Genomic DNA, 24935 nt, shown 5'->3' with positions numbered 1-24935 from the left:
ACACAGATTATAAACCTGAACTTCCCTCGTTCAGACACACAGATTATAAACCTGAACTTCCCTCGTTCAGACACACAGATTATAAACCTGAACTTCCATCGTTCAGACACACAGATTATAAACCTGAACTTCCATCGTTCAGACACACACATTATAAACCTGAACTTCCATCGTTCAGACACACAGATTATAAACCTGAACTTCCCTCGTTCAGACACACAGATTATAAACCTGAACTTCCCTCGTTCAGACACACAGATTATAAACCTGAACTTCCCTCGTTCAGACACACAGATTATAAACCTGAACTTCCCTCGTTCAGACACACACACATTGTAAACCTGAACTTCCCTCGTTCAGACACACACAGATTATAAACCTGAACTTCCATCGTTCAGACACACACAGATTATAAACCTGAACTTCCATCGTTCAGACACACAGATTATAAACCTGAACTTCCCTCGTTCAGACACACAGATTATAAACCTGAACTTCCCTCGTTCAGACACACAGATTATAAACCTGAACTTCCCTCGTTCAGACACACACATTATAAACCTGAACTTCCCTCGTTCAGACACACACATTATAAACCTGAACTTCCCTCGTTCAGACACACACATTATAAACCTGAACTTCCCTCGTTCAGACACACAGATTATAAACCTGAACTTCCCTCGTTCAGACACACAGATTATAAACCTGAACTTCCCTCGTTCAGACACACACATTATAAACCTGAACTTCCCTCGTTCAGACACACAGATTATAAACCTGAACTTCCCTCGTTCAGACACACACATTATAAACCTGAACTTCCCTCGTTCAGACACACAGATTATAAACCTGAACTTCCCTCGTTCAGACACACACATTATAAACCTGAACTTCCCTCGTTCAGACACACAGATTATAAACCTGAACTTCCCTCGTTCAGACACACAGATTATAAACCTGAACTTCCATCGTTCAGACACACAGATTATAAACCTGAACTTCCATCGTTCAGACACACAGATTATAAACCTGAACTTCCATCGTTCAGACACACACACATTATAAACCTGAACTTCCCTCGTTCAGACACACAGATTATAAACCTGAACTTCCCTCGTTCAGACACACAGATTATAAACCTGAACTTCCCTCGTTCAGACACACACAGATTATAAACCTGAACTTCCCTCGTTCAGACACACACAGATTATAAACCTGAACTTCCCTCGTTCAGACACACAGATTATAAACCTGAACATCCCTCGTTCAGACACACAGATTATAAACCTGAACTACCCTCGTTCAGACACACAGATTATAAACCTGAACTTCCCTCGTTCAGACACACAGATTATAAACCTGAACTTCCCTCGTTCAGACACACAGATTATAAACCTGAACTTCCCTCGTTCAGACACACAGATTATAAACCTGAACTTCCCTCGTTCAGACACACAGATTATAAACCTGAACTTCCCTCGTTCAGACACAGATTATAAACCTGAACTTCCCTCGTTCAGACACACACATTATAAACCTGAACTTCCCTCGTTCAGACACACAGATTATAAACCTGAACTTCCCTCGTTCAGACACACACATTATAAACCTGAACTTCCCTCGTTCAGACACACAGATTATAAACCTGAACTTCCCTCGTTCAGACACACAGATTATAAACCTGAACTTCCATCGTTCAGACACACAGATTATAAACCTGAACTTCCCTCGTTCAGACACACAGATTATAAACCTGAACTTCCCTCGTTCAGACACACAGATTATAAACCTGAACTTCCCTCGTTCAGACACACAGATTATAAACCTGAACTTCCATCGTTCAGACACACAGATTATAAACCTGAACTTCCCTCGTTCAGACACACAGATTATAAACCTGAACTTCACTCGTTCAGACACACAGATTATAAACCTGAACTTCCATCGTTCAGACACACACATTATAAACCTGAACTTCCCTCGTTCAGACACACAGATTATAAACCTGAACTTCCCTCGTTCAGACACACAGATTATAAACCTGAACTTCCCTCGTTCAGACACACAGATTATAAACCTGAACTTCCCTCGTTCAGACACACACACATTATAAACCTGAACTTCCCTCGTTCAGACACACACAGATTATAAACCTGAACTTCCCTCGTTCAGACACACACAGATTATAAACCTGAACTTCCCTCGTTCAGACACACACAGATTATAAACCTGAACTTCCATCGTTCAGACACACAGATTATAAACCTGAACTTCCCTCGTTCAGACACACAGATTATAAACCTGAACTTCCCTCGTTCAGACACACACATTATAAACCTGAACATCCCTCGTTCAGACACACACATTATAAACCTGAACTTCCCTCGTTCAGACACACAGATTATAAACCTGAACTTCCCTCGTTCAGACACACAGATTATAAACCTGAACTTCCCTCGTTCAGACACACAGATTATAAACCTGAACTTCCCTCGTTCAGACACACACATTATAAACCTGAACTTCCCTCGTTCAGACACACAGATTATAAACCTGAACTTCCCTCGTTCAGACACACACATTATAAACCTGAACTTCCCTCGTTCAGACACACAGATTATAAACCTGAACTTCCCTCGTTCAGACACACACATTATAAACCTGAACTTCCCTCGTTCAGACACACAGATTATAAACCTGAACTTCCCTCGTTCAGACACACAGATTATAAACCTGAACTTCCATCGTTCAGACACACAGATTATAAACCTGAACTTCCATCGTTCAGACACACACAGATTATAAACCTGAACTTCCCTCGTTCAGACACACACAGATTATAAACCTGAACTTTCCTCGTTCAGACACACAGATTATAAACCTGAACTTCCCTCGTTCAGACACACACATTATAAACCTGAACTTCCCTCGTTCAGACACACAGATTATAAACCTGAACTTCCCTCGTTCAGACACACAGATTATAAACCTGAACTTCCCTCGTTCAGACACACACAGATTATAAACCTGAACTTCCCTCGTTCAGACACACACAGATTATAAACCTGAACTTCCCTCGTTCAGACACACAGATTATAAACCTGAACATCCCTCGTTCAGACACACAGATTATAAACCTGAACTTCCCTCGTTCAGACACACAGATTATAAACCTGAACTTCCATCGTTCAGACACACAGATTATAAACCTGAACTTCCCTCGTTCAGACACACAGATTATAAACCTGAACTTCCCTCGTTCAGACACACAGATTATAAACCTGAACTTCCCTCGTTCAGACACACAGATTATAAACCTGAACTTCCATCGTTCAGACACACACATTATAAACCTGAACTTCCCTCGTTCAGACACACACATTATAAACCTGAACTTCCCTCGTTCAGACACACAGATTATAAACCTGAACTTCCCTCGTTCAGACACACAGATTATAAACCTGAACTTCCCTCGTTCAGACACACAGATTATAAACCTGAACTTCCCTCGTTCAGACACACACACATTATAAACCTGAACTTCCCTCGTTCAGACACACACAGATTATAAACCTGAACTTCCCTCGTTCAGACACACACAGATTATAAACCTGAACTTCCATCGTTCAGACACACAGATTATAAACCTGAACTTCCCTCGTTCAGACACACAGATTATAAACCTGAACTTCCCTCGTTCAGACACACAGATTATAAACCTGAACTTCCCTCGTTCAGACACACAGATTATAAACCTGAACTTCCCTCGTTCAGACACACAGATTATAAACCTGAACTTCCCTCGTTCAGACACACAGATTATAAACCTGAACTTCCCTCGTTCAGACACACACATTATAAACCTGAACTTCCCTCGTTCAGACACACAGATTATAAACCTGAACTTCCATCGTTCAGACACACAGATTATAAACCTGAACTTCCATCGTTCAGACACACAGATTATAAACCTGAACTTCCCTCGTTCAGACACACAGATTATAAACCTGAACTTCCCTCGTTCAGACACACAGATTATAAACCTGAACTTCCCTCGTTCAGACACACAGATTATAAACCTGAACTTCCCTCGTTCAGACACACACACATTATAAACCTGAACTTCCCTCGTTCAGACACACACAGATTATAAACCTGAACTTCCCTCGTTCAGACACACACAGATTATAAACCTGAACTTCCATCGTTCAGACACACAGATTATAAACCTGAACTTCCCTCGTTCAGACACACAGATTATAAACCTGAACTTCCCTCGTTCAGACACACAGATTATAAACCTGAACTTCCCTCGTTCAGACACACAGATTATAAACCTGAACTTCCCTCGTTCAGACACACACATTATAAACCTGAACTTCCCTCGTTCAGACACACAGATTATAAACCTGAACTTCCATCGTTCAGACACACAGATTATAAACCTGAACTTCCATCGTTCAGACACACAGATTATAAACCTGAACTTCCCTCGTTCAGACACACAGATTATAAACCTGAACTTCCCTCGTTCAGACACACACATTATAAACCTGAACTTCCATCGTTCAGACACACAGATTATAAACCTGAACTTCCCTCGTTCAGACACACAGATTATAAACCTGAACTTCCCTCGTTCAGACACACAGATTATAAACCTGAACTTCCCTCGTTTAGACACACAGATTATAAACCTGAACTTCCCTCGTTCAGACACACACATTATAAACCTGAACTTCCCTCGTTCAGACACACAGATTATAAACCTGAACTTCCCTCGTTCAGACACACACATTATAAACCTGAACTTCCCTCGTTCAGACACACAGATTATAAACCTGAACTTCCCTCGTTCAGACACACACATTATAAACCTGAACTTCCCTCGTTCAGACACACAGATTATAAACCTGAACTTCCCTCGTTCAGACACACAGATTATAAACCTGAACTTCCATCGTTCAGACACACACAGATTATAAACCTGAACTTCCCTCGTTCAGACACACACAGATTATAAACCTGAACTTTCCTCGTTCAGACACACAGATTATAAACCTGAACTTCCCTCGTTCAGACACACACATTATAAACCTGAACTTCCCTCGTTCAGACACACAGATTATAAACCTGAACTTCCCTCGTTCAGACACACACAGATTATAAACCTGAACTTCCCTCGTTCAGACACACACAGATTATAAACCTGAACTTCCCTCGTTCAGACACACAGATTATAAACCTGAACATCCCTCGTTCAGACACACAGATTATAAACCTGAACTTCCCTCGTTCAGACACACAGATTATAAACCTGAACTTCCCTCGTTCAGACACACACATTATAAACCTGAACTTCCCTCGTTCAGACACACAGATTATAAACCTGAACTTCCCTCGTTCAGACACACACATTATAAACCTGAACTTCCCTCGTTCAGACACACAGATTATAAACCTGAACTTCCCTCGTTCAGACACACACATTATAAACCTGAACTTCCCTCGTTCAGACACACAGATTATAAACCTGAACTTCACTCGTTCAGACACACACATTATAAACCTGAACTTCCCTCGTTCAGACACACAGATTATAAACCTGAACTTCCCTCGTTCAGACACACACATTATAAACCTGAACTTCCCTCGTTCAGACACACAGATTATAAACCTGAACTTCCCTCGTTCAGACACACAGATTATAAACCTGAACTTCCATCGTTCAGACACACAGATTATAAACCTGAACTTCCATCGTTCAGACACACACAGATTATAAACCTGAACTTCCCTCGTTCAGACACACACAGATTATAAACCTGAACTTCCATCGTTCAGACACACACATTATAAACCTGAACTTCCCTAGTTCAGACACATTATAAACCTGAACTTCCCTCGTTCAGACACACAGATTATAAACCTGAACTTCCCTCGTTCAGACAAAAAGATTAAAAACCTGAACTTCCCTCGTTCAGACACACACATTATAAACCTGAATTTCCCTCGTTCAAACACACAGATTATAAACCTGAACTTCCCTCGTTCAGACACACACATTATAAACCTGAACTTCCCTCGTTCAGACACACACAGATTATAAACCTGAACTTCCCTCGTTCAGACACACACATTATAAACCTGAACTTCCATCGTTCAGACACACACAGATTATAAACCTGAACTTCCATCGTTCAGACACACAGATTATAAACCTGAACTTCCCTCGTTCAGACACACAGATTATAAACCTGAACTTCCCTCGTTCAGACACACACAGATTATAAACCTGAACTTCCCTCGTTCAGACACACACAGATTATAAACCTGAACTTCCCCTCGTTCAGACACACACATTATAAACCTGAACTTCCCTCGTTCAGACACACACAGATTATAAACCTGAACTTCCATCGTTTAGACACACAGATTATAAACCTGAACTTCCATCGTTCAGACACACATATTATAAACCTGAACTTCCCTCGTTCAGACACACACAGATTATAAACCTGAACTTCCATCGTTTAGACACACAGATTATAAACCTGAACTTCCATCGTTCAGACACACAGATTATAAACCTGAACTTCCCTCGTTCAGACACACACATTATAAACCTGAACTTCCCTCGTTCAGACACACAGATTATAAACCTGAACTTCCCTCGTTCAGACACACAGATTATAAACCTGAACTTCCCTCGTTCAGACACATTATAAACCTGAACTTCCCTCGTTCAGACACACAGATTATAAACCTGAACTTCCCTCGTTCAGACACATTATAAACCTGAACTTCCCTCGTTCAGACACACAGATTATAAACCTGAACTTCCCTCGTTCAGACACACAGATTATAAACCTGAACTTCCCTCGTTCAGACACACACATTATAAACCTGAACTTCCCTCGTTCAGACACACACATTATAAACCTGAACTTCCCTCGTTCAGACACACACATTATAAACCTGAACTTCCCTCGTTCAGACACACAGATTATAAACCTGAACTTCCCTCGTTCAGACACACAGATTATAAACCTGAACTTCCCTCGTTCAAACACACACAGATTATAAACCTGAACTTCCCTCGTTCAGACACACAGATTATAAACCTGAACTTCCCTCGTTCAGACACACACACATTATAAACCTGAACTTCCCTCGTTCAGACACACAGATTATAAACCTGAACTTCCCTCGTTCAGACACACAGATTATAAACCTGAACTTCCCTCGTTCAGACACACACATTATAAACCTGAACTTCCCTCGTTCAGACACAGATTATAAACCTGAACTTCCCTCGTTCAGACACACAGATTATAAACCTGAACTTCCCTCGTTCAGACACACAGATTATAAACCTGAACTTCCCTCGTTCAGACACACAGATTATAAACCTGAACTTCCCTCGTTCAGACACACAGATTATAAACCCGAACTTCCCTCGTTCAGACACACACAGATTATAAACCTGAACTTCCCTCGTTCAGACAGACACATTATAAACCTGAACTTCCATCGTTCAGACACACACAGATTATAAACCTGAACTTCCCTCGTTCAGACACACAGATTATAAACCTGAACTTCCCTCGTTCAGACACACAGATTATAAACCTGAACTTCCCTCGTTCAGACACACACATTATAAACCTGAACTTCCCTCGTTCAGACACACAGATTATAAACCTGAACTTCCCTCGTTCAGACACACACATTATAAACCTGAACTTCCCTCGTTCAGACACACAGATTATAAACCTGAACTTCCCTCGTTCAGACACACAGATTATAAACCTGAACTTCCATCGTTCAGACACACAGATTATAAACCTGAACTTCCATCGTTCAGACACACACAGATTATAAACCTGAACTTCCCTCGTTCAGACACACACAGATTATAAACCTGAACTTTCCTCGTTCAGACACACAGATTATAAACCTGAACTTCCCTCGTTCAGACACACACATTATAAACCTGAACTTCCCTCGTTCAGACACACAGATTATAAACCTGAACTTCCCTCGTTCAGACACACACAGATTATAAACCTGAACTTCCCTCGTTCAGACACACACAGATTATAAACCTGAACATCCCTCGTTCAGACTAACAGATTATAAACCTGAACTTCCCTCGTTCAGACACACAGATTATAAACCTGAACTTCCCTCGTTCAGACACACAGATTATAAACCTGAACTTCCCTCGTTCAGACACACAGATTATAAACCTGAACTTCCCTCGTTCAGACACACAGATTATAAACCTGAACTTCCCTCGTTCAGACACACAGATTATAAACCTGAACTTCCCTCGTTCAGACACACAGATTATAAACCTGAACTTCCCTCGTTCAGACACACAGATTATAAACCTGAACTTCCCTCGTTCAGACACACAGATTATAAACCTGAACTTCACTCGTTCAGACACACACATTATAAACCTGAACTTCCCTCGTTCAGACACACAGATTATAAACCTGAACTTCCCTCGTTCAGACACACACATTATAAACCTGAACTTCCCTCGTTCAGACACACAGATTATAAACCTGAACTTCCCTCGTTCAGACACACAGATTATAAACCTGAACTTCCATCGTTCAGACACACAGATTATAAACCTGAACTTCCATCGTTCAGACACACACAGATTATAAACCTGAACTTCCCTCGTTCAGACACACACAGATTATAAACCTGAACTTCCATCGTTCAGACACACACATTATAAACCTGAACTTCCCTAGTTCAGACACATTATAAACCTGAACTTCCCTCGTTCAGACACACAGATTATAAACCTGAACTTCCCTCGTTCAGACAAAAAGATTAAAAACCTGAACTTCCCTCGTTCAGACACACACATTATAAACCTGAATTTCCCTCGTTCAAACACACAGATTATAAACCTGAACTTCCCTCGTTCAGACACACACATTATAAACCTGAACTTCCCTCGTTCAGACACACACAGATTATAAACCTGAACTTCCCTCGTTCAGACACACACATTATAAACCTGAACTTCCATCGTTCAGACACACACAGATTATAAACCTGAACTTCCATCGTTCAGACACACAGATTATAAACCTGAACTTCCCTCGTTCAGACACACAGATTATAAACCTGAACTTCCCTCGTTCAGACACACACAGATTATAAACCTGAACTTCCCTCGTTCAGACACACACAGATTATAAACCTGAACTTCCCTCGTTCAGACACACACATTATAAACCTGAACTTCCCCTCGTTCAGACACACACATTATAAACCTGAACTTCCCTCGTTCAGACACACACAGATTATAAACCTGAACTTTCATCGTTCAGACACACAGATTATAAACCTGAACTTCCATCGTTCAGACACACATATTATAAACCTGAACTTCCCTCGTTCAGACACACACAGATTATAAACCTGAACTTCCATCGTTTAGACACACAGATTATAAACCTGAACTTCCATCGTTCAGACACACAGATTATAAACCTGAACTTCCCTCGTTCAGACACACACATTATAAACCTGAACTTCCCTCGTTCAGACACACAGATTATAAACCTGAACTTCCCTCGTTCAGACACACAGATTATAAACCTGAACTTCCCTCGTTCAGACACATTATAAACCTGAACTTCCCTCGTTCAGACACACAGATTATAAACCTGAACTTCCCTCGTTCAGACACATTATAAACCTGAACTTCCCTCGTTCAGACACACAGATTATAAACCTGAACTTCCCTCGTTCAGACACACAGATTATAAACCTGAACTTCCCTCGTTCAGACACACACATTATAAACCTGAACTTCCCTCGTTCAGACACACACATTATAAACCTGAACTTCCCTCGTTCAGACACACACATTATAAACCTGAACTTCCCTCGTTCAGACACACACATTATAAACCTGAACTTCCCTCGTTCAGACACACAGATTATAAACCTGAACTTCCCTCGTTCAGACACACAGATTATAAACCTGAACTTCCCTCGTTCAAACACACACAGATTATAAACCTGAACTTCCCTCGTTCAGACACACAGATTATAAACCTGAACTTCCCTCGTTCAGACACACACACATTATAAACCTGAACTTCCCTCGTTCAGACACACAGATTATAAACCTGAACTTCCCTCGTTCAGACACACAGATTATAAACCTGAACTTCCCTCGTTCAGACACACACATTATAAACCTGAACTTCCCTCGTTCAGACACAGATTATAAACCTGAACTTCCCTCGTTCAGACACACAGATTATAAACCTGAACTTCCCTCGTTCAGACACACAGATTATAAACCTGAACTTCCCTCGTTCAGACACACAGATTATAAACCCGAACTTCCCTCGTTCAGACACACACAGATTATAAACCTGAACTTCCCTCGTTCAGAAAGACACATTATAAACCTGAACTTCCATCGTTCAGACACACACAGATTATAAACCTGAACTTCCCTCGTTCAGACACACAGATTATAAACCTGAACTTCCCTCGTTCAGACACACAGATTATAAACCTGAACTTCCCTCGTTCAGACACACAGATTATAAACCTGAACTTCCCTCGTTCAAACACACACAGATTATAAACCTGAACTTCCCTCGTTCAGACACACAGATTATAAACCTGAACTTCCCTCGTTCAGACACACACACATTATAAACCTGAACTTCCCTCGTTCAGACAAACAGATTATAAACCTGAACTTCCCTCGTTCAGACACACAGATTATAAACCTGAACTTCCCTCGTTCAGACACACACATTATAAACCTGAACTTCCCTCGTTCAGACACACACATTATAAACCTGAACTTCCCTCGTTCAGACACAGATTATAAACCTGAACTTCCCTCGTTCAGACACACAGATTATAAACCTGAACTTCCCTCGTTCAGACACACAGATTATAAACCCGAACTTCCCTCGTTCAGACACACACAGATTATAAACCTGAACTTCCCTCGTTCAGACAGACACATTATAAACCTGAACTTCCATCGTTCAGACACACACATTATAAACCTGAACTTCCCTCGTTCAGACACACAGATTATAAACCTGAACTTCCCTCGTTCAGACACACACATTATAAACCTGAACTTCCCTCGTTCAGACACACACATTATAAACCTGAACTTCCCTCGTTCAGACACACACATTATAAACCTGAACTTCCCTCGTTCAGACACAGATTATAAACCTGAACTTCCCTCGTTCAGACACACAGATTATAAACCTGAACTTCCCTCGTTCAGACACACAGATTATAAACCTGAACTTCCCTCGTTCAGACACACAGATTATAAACCTGAACTTCCCTCGTTCAGACACACAGATTATAAACCTGAACTTCCATCGTTCAGACACACAGATTATAAACCTGAACTTCCATCGTTCAGACACACACAGATTATAAACCTGAACTTCCCTCGTTCAGACACACACAGATTATAAACCTGAACTTCCATCGTTCAGACACACACATTATAAACCTGAACTTCCCTAGTTCAGACACATTATAAACCTGAACTTCCCTCGTTCAGACACACAGATTATAAACCTGAACTTCCCTCGTTCAGACAAAAAGATTAAAAACCTGAACTTCCCTCGTTCAGACACACACATTATAAACCTGAATTTCCCTCGTTCAAACACACAGATTATAAACCTGAACTTCCCTCGTTCAGACACACACATTATAAACCTGAACTTCCCTCGTTCAGACACACACAGATTATAAACCTGAACTTCCCTCGTTCAGACACACACATTATAAACCTGAACTTCCATCGTTCAGACACACACAGATTATAAACCTGAACTTCCATCGTTCAGACACACACAGATTATAAACCTGAACTTCCATCGTTCAGACACACAGATTATAAACCTGAACTTCCCTCGTTCAGACACACAGATTATAAACCTGAACTTCCCTCGTTCAGACACACACAGATTATAAACCTGAACTTCCCTCGTTCAGACACACACAGATTATAAACCTGAACTTCCCTCGTTCAGACACACACATTATAAACCTGAACTTCCCCTCGTTCAGACACACACATTATAAACCTGAACTTCCCTCGTTCAGACACAAACAGATTATAAACCTGAACTTCCATCGTTTAGACACACAGATTATAAACCTGAACTTCCATCGTTCAGACACACATATTATAAACCTGAACTTCCCTCGTTCAGACACACACAGATTATAAACCTGAACTTCCATCGTTTAGACACACAGATTATAAACCTGAACTTCCATCGTTCAGACACACAGATTATAAACCTGAACTTCCCTCGTTCAGACACACACATTATAAACCTGAACTTCCCTCGTTCAGACACACAGATTATAAACCTGAACTTCCCTCGTTCAGACACACAGATTATAAACCTGAACTTCCCTCGTTCAGACACATTATAAACCTGAACTTCCCTCGTTCAGACACACAGATTATAAACCTGAACTTCCCTCGTTCAGACACATTATAAACCTGAACTTCCCTCGTTCAGACACACAGATTATAAACCTGAACTTCCCTCGTTCAGACACACAGATTATAAACCTGAACTTCCCTCGTTCAGACACACACATTATAAACCTGAACTTCCCTCGTTCAGACACACACATTATAAACCTGAACTTCCCTCGTTCAGACACACACATTATAAACCTGAACTTCCCTCGTTCAGACACACAGATTATAAACCTGAACTTCCCTCGTTCAGACACACAGATTATAAACCTGAACTTCCCTCGTTCAAACACACACAGATTATAAACCTGAACTTCCCTCGTTCAGACACACAGATTATAAACCTGAACTTCCCTCGTTCAGACACACACACATTATAAACCTGAACTTCCCTCGTTCAGACACACAGATTATAAACCTGAACTTCCCTCGTTCAGACACACAGATTATAAACCTGAACTTCCCTCGTTCAGACACACACATTATAAACCTGAACTTCCCTCGTTCAGACACAGATTATAAACCTGAACTTCCCTAATTCAGACACACAGATTATAAACCTGAACTTCCCTCTTTCAGACACACAGATTATAAACCTGAACTTCCCTCGTTCAGACACACAGATTATAAACCCGAACTTCCCTCGTTCAGACACACACAGATTATAAACCTGAACTTCCCTCGTTCAGACAGACACATTATAAACCTGAACTTCCATCGTTCAGACACACACAGATTATAAACCTGAACTTCCCTCGTTCAGACACACAGATTATAAACCTGAACTTCCCTCGTTCAGACACACAGATTATAAACCTGAACTTCCCTCGTTCAGACACACAGATTATAAACCTGAACTTCCCTCGTTCAGACACACAGATTATAAACCTGAACTTCCCTCGTTCAGACACACACACATTATAAACCTGAACTTCCCTCGTTCCGACACAAACAGATTATAAACCTGAACTTCCCTCGTTCAGACACACACACATTATAAACCTGAACTTCCCTCGTTCAGACACAGATTATAAACCTGAACTTCCCTCGTTCAGACACACAGATTATAAACCTGAACTTCCCTCGTTCAGACACACAGATTATAAACCTGAACTTCCCTCGTTCAGACACACAGATTATAAACCCGAACTTCCCTCGTTCAGACACACACAGATTATAAACCTGAACTTCCCTCGTTCAGACAGACACATTATAAACCTGAACTTCCATCGTTCAGACACACACATTATAAACCTGAACTTCCCTCGTTCAGACACACAGATTATAAACCTGAACTTCCCTCGTTCAGACACACACATTATAAACCTGAACTTCCCTCGTTCAGACACACACATTATAAACCTGAACTTCCCTCGTTCCGACACACAGATTATAAACCTGAACTTCCATCGTTCAGACACACAGATTATAAACCTGAACTTCCATCGTTCAGACACAGACTATAAACCTGAACTTCCCTCGTTCCGACACAAACAGATTATAAACCTGAACTTCCCTCGTTCCGACACAAACAGATTATAAACCTGAACTTCCCTCGTTCAGACACACAGATTATAAACCTGAACTTCCCTCGTTCAGACACACAGATTATAAACCTGAACTTCCCTCGTTCAGACACACACATTATAAACCTGAACTTCCCTCGTTCAGACACACACATTATAAACCTGAACTTCCCTCGTTCAGACACACACATTATAAACCTGAACTTCCCTCGTTCAGACACACAGATTATAAACCTGAACTTCCCTCGTTCAGACACACAGATTATAAACCTGAACTTCCCTCGTTCAAACACACACAGATTATAAAACTGAACTTCCCTCGTTCAGACACACAGATTATAAACCTGAACTTCCCTCGTTCAGACACACACACATTATAAACCTGAACTTCCCTCGTTCAGACACACAGATTATAAACCTGAACTTCCCTCGTTCAGACACACAGATTATAAACCTGAACTTCCCTCGTTCAGACACACACATTATAAACCTGAACTTCCCTCGTTCAGACACAGATTATAAACCTGAACTTCCCTCGTTCAGACACACAGATTATAAACCTGAACTTCCCTCGTTCAGACACACAGATTATAAACCTGAACTTCCCTCGTTCAGACACACAGATTATAAACCCGAACTTCCCTCGTTCAGACACACACAGATTATAAACCTGAACTTCCCTCGTTCAGACAGACACATTATAAACCTGAACTTCCATCGTTCAGACACACACAGATTATAAACCTGAACTTCCCTCGTTCAGACACACAGATTATAAACCTGAACTTCCCTCGTTCAGACACACAGATTATAAACCTGAACTTCCCTCGTTCAGACACACAGATTATAAACCTGAACTTCCCTCGTTCAAACACACACAGATTATAAACCTGAACTTCCCTCGTTCAGACACACAGATTATAAACCTGAACTTCCCTCGTTCAGACACACACACATTATAAACCTGAACTTCCCTCGTTCAGACACACAGATTATAAACCTGAACTTCCCTCGTTCAGACACACAGATTATAAACCTGAACTTCCCTCGTTCAGACACACACATTATAAACCTGAACTTCCCTCGTTCAGACACACACATTATAAACCTGAACTTCCCTCGTTCAGACACAGATTATAAACCTGAACTTCCCTCGTTCAGACACACAGATTATAAACCTGAACTTCCCTCGTTCAGACACACAGATTATAAACCTGAACTTCCCTCGTTCAGACACACAGATTATAAACCCGAACTTCCCTCGTTCAGACACACACAGATTATAAACCTGAACTTCCCTCGTTCAGACAGACACATTATAAACCTGAACTTCCATCGTTCAGACACACACATTATAAACCTGAACTTCCCTCGTTCAGACACACAGATTATAAACCTGAACTTCCCTCGTTCAGACACACACATTATAAACCTGAACTTCCCTCGTTCAGACACACACATTATAAACCTGAACTTCCCTCGTTCCGACACACAGATTATAAACCTGAACTTCCATCGTTCAGACACACAGATTATAAACCTGAACTTCCATCGTTCAGACACAGACTATAAACCTGAACTTCCATCGTTCAGACACAGACTATAAACCTGAACTTCCCTCGTTCCGACACAAACAGATTATAAACCTGAACTTCCCTCGTTCAGACACACACATTATAAACCTGAACTTCCCTCGTTCAGACACACAGATTATAAACCTGAACTTCCCTCGTTCAGACACACACATTATAAACCTGAACTTCCCTCGTTCAGACACACACATTATAAACCTGAACTTCCCTCGTTCAGACACACAGATTATAAACCTGAACTTCCCTCGTTCAGACACACACATTATAAACCTGAACTTCCCTCGTTCAGACACACAGATTATAAACCTGAACTTCCCTCGTTCAGACACACAGATTATAAACCTGAACTTCCATCGTTCAGACACACAGATTATAAACCTGAACTTCCCTCGTTCAGACACACAGATTATAAACCTGAACTTCCATCGTTCAGACACACACAGATTATAAACCTGAACTTCCCTCGTTCAGACACACAGATTATAAACCTGAACTTCCCTCGTTCAGACACACAGATTATAAACCTGAATTTCCATCGTTCAGACACACACATTATAAACCTGAACTTCCCTCGTTCAGACACACAGATTATAAACCTGAACTTCCCTCGTTCAGACACACACAGATTATAAACCTGAACTTCCCTCGTTCAGACACAGACAGATTATAAACCTGAACTTCCCTCGTTCAGACACACAGATTATAAACCTGAACTTCCCTCGTTCAGACACACACAGATTATAAACCTGAACTTCCCTCGTTCAGACACACACAGATTATAAACCTGAACTTCCATCGTTCAGACACACACCATTTTAAAAAATCCATTGTTCAAATACACACACATATGCACTCTCTCTCTAACACACAGGCCCTGTTCGAGCGCATAAAATCCATGATGCATTGTGGGTAAATTTTGACTGACTTAATGACCTACAAAACGGTCATGAGTAATTACGATGCTAGTTGATTTTTCAGTCAGGTGAAAATCTCTCTCTCACCCTCTTGACAGCCAACGTAGCGATGCCCAGCACCGCGGCCCCTCCCACTCCCAGGACCAATCGGGCATTAGCCAGCAGGAAGTTTATCACCACGGCGACACCCTCCTCACCTCGGCTCCTCCCCCACCGGAAGTCCATCGCTTCCTGTCCCGCAAGAGACACCTGAGAGAAACAAGAAACAGAGAATGAGAGAGAGAGAGAGAGAGATGACTTTCCTTTTCTGTAGAGGGATATATGTATAAGCAGGGGAGTAACTGTCACTGGGGACGGGGGACATGTCCCCCCCAGTTTTATAATTGGAATGTGATACAAAACGAGGCAAAGGTGTTCTTTAGGACCATGCGGACGCCTCCGAGCGGTCGGGTAGGCTGCTTGGAGGGTTCATCCGACTGTACATGAAATATACAGTACCAGTCAAAAGTTTGGACACACCTGCTCATTCAAGGGTTTTTTCTTGATTGATGACAGCTTTGCACACTCATGGCATTCTCTAAACCAGCTTTATGAGATAGTCACCTGGAATGCATTTCAATTAACAGGTGTGCCTTGTTAAAAGTTAATTTGTGGAATTTGTTTCCTTCTTAAATGCGTTTTCCCCAATCAGTTGTGTTGTGACAAGGTAGGGGTGGTATACAGAAGATAGCCCTATTTGGTAAAAGACCAAGTCCCTATTATGGCAAGAACAGCTCAAATAAGCAAAGAGAAACGACAGTCCATCATTACTTTAAGACACGAAGGTCAGTCCAATAAGGAATATTTCAAGAACTTTGAACGTGTCTTCAAGTGCAGTCGCAAAAACCATCAAGCGCCATGATGAAACTGGCCCTCATGAGGACCGTCACAGGAAAGGAAGACCCAGAGTTACCTCTGCTGCAGAGGATAAGTTCATTAGAGTTACCAGTCTCCGAATGGAAAGGAAGACCCAGAGTTACCTCTGCTGCAGAGGATAAGTTCATTAGAGATACCAGCCTCAGATTGCAGCCCTAATAAATGCTTCTCAGAGTTCAAGTAACAGACACATCTCAACATCAACTGTTCAGAGACTGCGCGAATCAGGCCTACATGGTCAAATAGCTGCAAAGAAACCACTACTAAAGGAAACCAATAATAAGAAGAGACTTGCTTGGGCCAAGAAACACGAACCATGAACACTAGAAGCGGCGCTCCTAGTGGCCGGGGACTATAATGCAGGCAAACTTAAATCCCGTTTTAACTCTCCCTATCAGCATGTCACATGTGCAACCAGAGGAAAATAAACTCTAGACCACCTTTACTCCACACACAGAGAACGGGTACAAAGCTCTCCCTATCAGCATGTCACATGTGCAACCAGAGGAAAATAAACTCTAGACCACCTTTACTCCACACACAGAGAACGGGTACAAAGCTCTCTCGCCCTCCATTTGGCAAAACATACCATAATTCCTCCTGATTCCTGCTTACAAACAAAAAACTAAAAGCAGGAAGTACCAGTGACTCGCTCAATACAGAAGTGGTCAGATGACGCGGATGCTACGCTACAGAACTGTTTAGCTAGCACAGACTGGAATAGGTTCCGGGATTCATCCAATGGCATTGAGGAATACACCACGTCAGTCATCGGCTTCATCAATAAGTGCATCGACGACGTCATCCTCACAGTGACCGTACGTACTTTTCCCAACCAGAAGCCATGGATAACAGGCAACAACAGCTCTGGATGCTTATAAGAAATCCCTCAGACGAACCATCAAGCAGCCAAAGCGTCAATACAGAACTAAGATTGAATCCTACTACACCGGCTCTGACGCTCTACCGATGTGACAGGCCTAGAAAACTTTACGGACTACTGTGCCCAAGAAAGCAAAGGTAACTGGCCTAAAGGATTACCGCCCCGTAGCACTCAAGTCGGTAGCCATGAAGTGCTTTGAAAGGCTGGTCATGGCTCAGATCAACACCATCATGCCAGAAACCCTAGACCCAATCCAATTCACATACTAACACTAACAGATCCACAGATGAATGCCATCTCTATTGCACTCCACACTGCCCTTTCACACCTGGACAAAAAGGAACACCTATGTGAGAATGCTGTTCATTGACTACAGCGCAGCCTGATCTGTAGTCAATGGCCTGATCCCCTGACAACGATGAGGCAGCCTATAGGGAGGTCAGTGATGTGGCCAGGACAACAACCTCTCTCTCCACGTGAGCGAGACAAAGGAGCTACATGGACTACAGGACTAAAGGAGGGCCGAACAGGCCCCCATTCACATCAACGGGGCTGTAGTGGAGCGGGTCGAGAGTTTCAAGTTCCTTGGTGTCCACATCACCAACAAACTATCCATGGTCCAAACACACCAAGACAATTGTGAAGAGGGCCACGACAAAACCTTTTCCGCATCAGGAGACTGAAAATATTTGGCATGGGTCCTCAGATCCTCAAAAGGTTATACAGCTGCACCATCGAGAGCATCCTGACCCGGTTGCATCACAGTCTGGTATGGCAACTGCTCAGCATCCGACCGTAAGGCACTACAGAGGGTAGTGCGGATGGCCCAGTACATCACTGTGGCCAAGCTTCCTGCCATCCAGGACTTATATACCAGGCGGTGTCAGAGGAAGTCCCAAAAAATTGTCGAAGACTCCAGCCACCCAAGTCACAGACTGTTCTCTCTGCTAACAGCACGGAAAGCGGTACCAGAGTGCCAAGTCTGGGACCAAAAGGCTCCTTAACAGCTTCTACCCCCAAGTCACAGACTGTTCTCTCTGCTAACAGCACGGAAAGCGGTACCAGAGTGCCAAGTCTAGGTCCAAAAGGCTCCTTAACAGCTTCTACCCCCAAGTCACAGACTGTTCTCTCTGCTAACAGCACGGAAAGCGGTACCAGAGTGCCAAGTCTAGGTCCAAAAGGCTCCTTAACAGCTTCTACCCCCAAGTCACAGACTGTTCTCTCTGCTAACAGCACGGAAAGCGGTACCAGAGTGCCAAGTCTAGGTCCAAAAGGCTCCTTAACAGCTTCTACCCCCAAGCCATAATACTGGTGAACAATTAATCAAATTGCCATTTGGACTATTTACATTTACCCCCCTCCCTTTGTTTTTACACCGGTGCTACTTTAGTAAATATTTTATTAGCTCTATTTATTGAACTGCATTGTTGGTTAAGAGGATTGTAATTCAGCATTTCACGGTAAGGTCTACTGCACCTGTTGTATTCGGCGCAAAATTGTATTTGATTTAGACTGGTGTAAATATGTCCTTAGTGATTTTTGGTTCCAACTGCCGTGTCTTTGTGAGACGCAGAGTAGGTGAACGGATGATCTCTGCATGTGTGGTTCCCACCGTGAAGCATGGAGGAGGAGGTGTGGTTCCCACCGTGAAGCATGGAGGAGGAGGAGGAGGAGGTGTGGTTCCCACCGTGAAGCATGGAGGAAGAAGTGTGGTTCCCACCGTGAAGCATGGAGGAGGAGGAGGAGGAGGTGTGGTTCCCACCGTGAAGCATGGAGGAAGAAGTGTGGTTCCCACCGTGAAGCATGGAGGAGGAGGAGGAGGAGGTGTGGTTCCCACCGTGAAGCATGGAGGAAGAAGTGTGATGGTGTGGGGGTGCTTTGCTGGTGACACTGTCAGTGATTTATTTAGAATTCAATGCACACTTAACCAGCATGGCTACCACAGCCTTCTGGATAATGACCCAACACACCTCCAGGTTGTGAGCGGGCTGTTTGACCAAGAAGGAGAGTGATGGAGTGCTGCGTCAGATGACCTGGCCTCCACGATCCCACTACCTCAACCCAATTGAGACAGTTTGGGATGAGTTGGACCGCAGAGTGCAGGAAAAGTAGCCAACAAGTGCTCAGCATATGTGGGAACTCCTTCAAGACTGTTGGAAAAGCATTCCTCATTAAGCTGGTTGAGAGAATGGCAAGAATGTGCAAAGCTGTCGTCAAGGACACGGGTGGCTACTTTGAAGAATCTAAAATCTAAAATATATTTTGATTTGTTTAACACTTTTCGGTTACTATATGATTCCATGATTGATGTCTTCACTATTACTCTACATTGTAGGCGTCCAAACTTTTGACTGGTACTGTATATAACCCTATATTTATATGACTAACACCTATTTCTGGTGTTGACTGACAGGACTGGTTCAGTCTCTAGGACCTAGACCTGTCACCTGACAGGTTAGGCCATAGAGACTGAACCAGTCCTGTCAGTCAACACCAGAGATAGGTGGTGGCAGGTCTAGGTCCTAGAGACTGAACCAGAGATAGGTGACAGGTCTAGGTCCTAGAGACTGAACCAGAGATAGGTGACAGGTCTAGGTCCTAGAGACTGAACCAGTCCTGTCAGTCAACACCAGAGATAGGTGGTGACAGGTCTAGGTCCTAGAGACTGAACCAGAGATAGGTGATGACAGGTCTAGGTCCTAGAGACTGAACCAGAGATAGGTGGTGACAGGTCTAGGTTCTAGAGACTGAACCAGAGATAGGTGATGACAGGTCTAGGTTCTAGAGACTGAACCAGAGATAGGTGGTGACAGGTCTAGGTCCTAGAGACTGAACCAGAGATAGGTGATGACAGGTCTAGGTCCTAGAGACTGAACCAGAGATAGGTGGTGACAGGTCTAGGTTCTAGAGACTGAACCAGAGATAGGTGGTGACAGGTCTAGGGCCTAGAGACTGAACCAGAGATAGGTGGTGACAGGTCTAGGGCCTAGAGACTGAACCAGAGATAGGTGGTGACAGGTCTAGGTCCTAGAGACTGAACCAGAGATAGGTGATGACAGGTCTAGGTCCTAGAGACTGAACCAGAGATAGGTGGTGACAGGTCAAGGTCCTAGAGACTGAACCAGAGATAGGTGGTGACAGGTCTAGGTCCTAGAGACTGAACCAGAGATAGGTGGTGACAGGTCTAGGGCCTAGAGACTGAACCAGAGATAGGTGGTGACAGGTCTAGGGCCTAGAGACTGAACCAGAGATAGGTGGTGACAGGTCTAGGTCCTAGAGACTGAACCAGAGATAGGTGGTGACAGGTCTAGGGCCTAGAGACTGAACCAGAGATAGGTGGTGACAGGTCTAGGTCCTAGAGACTGAACCAGAGATAGGTGGTGACAGGTCTAGGTCCTAGAGACTGAACCAGAGATAGGTGACAGGTCTAGGTCCTAGAGACTGAACCAGTCCTGTCAGTCAACACCAGAGATAGGTGGTGACAGGTCTAGGTCCTAGAGACTGAACCAGAGATAGGTGGTGACAGGTCTAGGTCCTAGAGACTGAACCAGAGATAGGTGGTGACAGGTCTAGGTCCTAGAGACTGAACCAGAGATAGGTGACAGGTCTAGGTCCTAGAGACTGAACCAGAGATAGGTGGTGACAGGTCTAGGTCCTAGAGACTGAACCAGAGATAGGTGGTGACAGGTCTAGGTCCTAGAGACTGAACCAGAGATAGGTGGTGACAGGTCTAGGTCCTAGAGACTGAACCAGAGATAGGTGGTGACAGGTCTAGGTCCTACAGACTGAACCAGAGATAGGTGGTGACAGGTCTAGGTCCTAGAGACTGAACCAGTCCTATCAGTCAACACCAGAGATAGGTGGTGACAGGTCTAGGTCCTAGAGACTGAACCAGAGATAGGTGGTGACAGTTCAAGGTCCTAGAGACTGAACCAGAGATAGGTGGTGACAGGTCTAGGGCCTAGAGACTGAACCAGAGATAGGTGGTGACAGGTCTAGGTTCTAGAGACTGAACCAGAGATAGGTGGTGACAGGTCTAGGTCCTAGAGACTGAACCAGAGATAGGTGGTGACAGGTCTAGGTCCTAGAGACTGAACCAGAGATAGGTGGTGACAGGTCTAGGTCCTAGAGACTGAACCAGAGATAGGTGGTGACAGGTCTAGGGCCTATAGACTGAACCAGTCCTGTCAGTCAACACCAGAGATAGGTGGTGACAGGTCTAGGTCCTAGAGACTGAACCAGAGATAGGTGGTGACAGGTCTAGGTCCTAGAGACTGAACCAGAGATAGGTGGTGACAGGTCTAGGTTCTAGAGACTGAACCAGAGATAGGTGGTGACAGGTCTAGGTCCTAGAGACTGAACCAGAGATAGGTGACAGGTCTAGGGCCTAGAGACTGAACCAGTCCTATCAGTCAACACCAGAGATAGGTGGTGACAGGTCTAGGTCCTAGAGACTGAACCAGTCCTATCAGTCAACACCAGAGATAGGTGACAGGTCTAGGTCCTAGAGACTGAACCAGAGATAGGTGGTGGCAGGTCTAGGTCCTAGAGACTGAACCAGAGATAGGAGGTGACAGGTCTAGGTCCTAGAGACTGAACCAGAGATAGGTGACAGGTCTAGGTCCTAGAGACTGAACCAGAGATAGGTGGTGACAGGTCTAGGGCCTAGAGACTGAACCAGAGATAGGTGGTGACAGGTCTAGGTCCTAGAGACTGAACCAGAGATAGGTGGTGACAGGTCTAGGTCCTAGAGACTGAACCAGAGATAGGTGGTGACAGGTCTAGGTCCTAGAGACTGAACCAGAGATAGGTGGTGACAGGTCTAGGTCCTAGAGACTGAACCAGAGATAGGTGGTGACAGGTCTAGGTCCTAGAGACTGAACCAGAGATAGGTGGTGACAGGTCTAGGGCCTAGAGACTGAACCAGAGATAGGTGGTGACAGGTCTAGGTCCTAGAGACTGAACCAGTCCTGTCAGTCAACACCAGAGATAGGTGGTGACAGGTCTAGGTCCTAGAGACTGAGCCAGTCCTGTCAGTCAACACCAGAGATAGGTGGTGACAGGTCTAGGTCCTAGAGACTGAACCAGAGATAGGTGGTGACAGGTCTAGGTCCTAGAGACTGAACCAGAGATAGGTGGTGACAGGTCTAGGTCCTAGAGACTGAACCAGTCCTTTCAGTCAACACCAGAGATAGGTGGTGACAGGTCTAGGTCCTAGAGACTGAACCAGAGATAGGTGGTGACAGGTCTAGGGCCTAGAGACTGAACCAGAGATAGGTGGTGACAGGTCTAGGTCCTAGAGACTGAACCAGAGATAGGTGGTGACAGGTCTAGGTCCTAGAGACTGAACCAGTCCTTTCAGTCAACACCAGAGATAGGTGACAGGTCTAGGTCCTAGAGACTGAACCAGAGATAGGTGGTGACAGGTCTAGGTCCTAGAGACTGAACCAGAGATAGGTGGTGACAGGTCTAGGTCCTAGAGACTGAACCAGTCCTGTCAGTCAACACCAGAGATAGGAGGTGACAGGTCTAGGGCCTAGAGACTGAACCAGAGATAGGTGGTGACAGGTCTAGGTCCTAGAGACTGAACCAGTCCTGTCAGTCAACACCAGAGATAGGTGGTGACAGGTCTAGGTCCTAGAGACTGAACCAGAGATAGGAGGTGACAGGTCTAGGTCCTAGAGACTGAACCAGTACTGTCAGTCAACACCAGAGATAGGTGGTGACAGGTCTAGGTCCTAGAGACTGAACCAGTCCTGTCAGTCAACACCAGAGATAGGTGGTGACAGGTCTAGGTCCTAGAGACTGAACCAGAGATAGGTGGTGACAGGTCTAGGTCCTAGAGACTGAACCAGAGATAGGTGGTGACAGGTCTAGGTCCTAGAGACTGAACCAGTACTGTCAGTCAACACCAGAGATAGGTGACAGGTCTAGGTCCTAGAGACTGAACCAGTCCTGTCAGTCAACACCAGAGATAGGTGACAGGTCTAGGTCCTAGAGACTGAACCAGTCCTGTCAGTCAACACCAGAGATAGGTGGTGACAGGTCTAGGTCCTAGAGACTGAACCAGAGATAGGTGGTGACAGGTCTAGGTCCTAGAGACTGAACCAGTCCTGTCAGTCAACACCAGAGATAGGTGGTGACAGGTCTAGGTCCTAGAGACTGAACCAGAGATAGGTGGTGACAGGTCTAGGTTCTAGAGACTGAACCAGAGATAGGTGGTGACAGGTCTAGGTCCTAGAGACTGAACCAGAGATAGGTGATGACAGGTCTAGGTCCTAGAGACTGAACCAGAGATAGGTGGTGACAGGTCTAGGTCCTAGAGACTGAACCAGAGATAGGTGATAACAGGTCTAGGTCCTAGAGACTGAACCAGAGATAGGTGGTGACAGGTCTAGGTCCTAGAGACTGAACCAGAGATAGGTGATGACAGGTCTAGGTCCTAGAGACTGAACCAGAGATAGGTGGTGACAGGTCTAGGGCCTAGAGACTGAACCAGAGATAGGTGGTGACAGGTCTAGGTCCTAGAGACTGAACCAGAGATAGGTGGTGACAGGTCTAGGTCCT

General features: G+C 43.8%; 1 protein-coding gene across 1 annotated transcript in view; it reads right to left on the bottom strand.

Moving 5' to 3' along the window:
* mief2 (mitochondrial elongation factor 2) overlaps positions 1-24935 on the bottom strand; it is a 73734-nt gene that overhangs the window by 35543 nt on the left and 13256 nt on the right. The window contains exon 2 of the mRNA XM_055913751.1: positions 16658-16819. Within this exon, the coding sequence (XP_055769726.1) occupies positions 16658-16795 (138 nt within the window). The 5' untranslated portion in view covers positions 16796-16819. The remainder of the gene's footprint in view (positions 1-16657; positions 16820-24935) is intronic.

The sequence above is a fragment of the Salvelinus fontinalis genome, unplaced genomic scaffold (genome assembly GCF_029448725.1).
Source record: "Salvelinus fontinalis isolate EN_2023a unplaced genomic scaffold, ASM2944872v1 scaffold_0376, whole genome shotgun sequence".
NCBI lineage: Eukaryota > Metazoa > Chordata > Actinopteri > Salmoniformes > Salmonidae > Salvelinus > Salvelinus fontinalis.
Note: the sequence above shows the minus strand (reverse complement) of the source record. Positions and strands in the feature narration are given on the sequence as shown.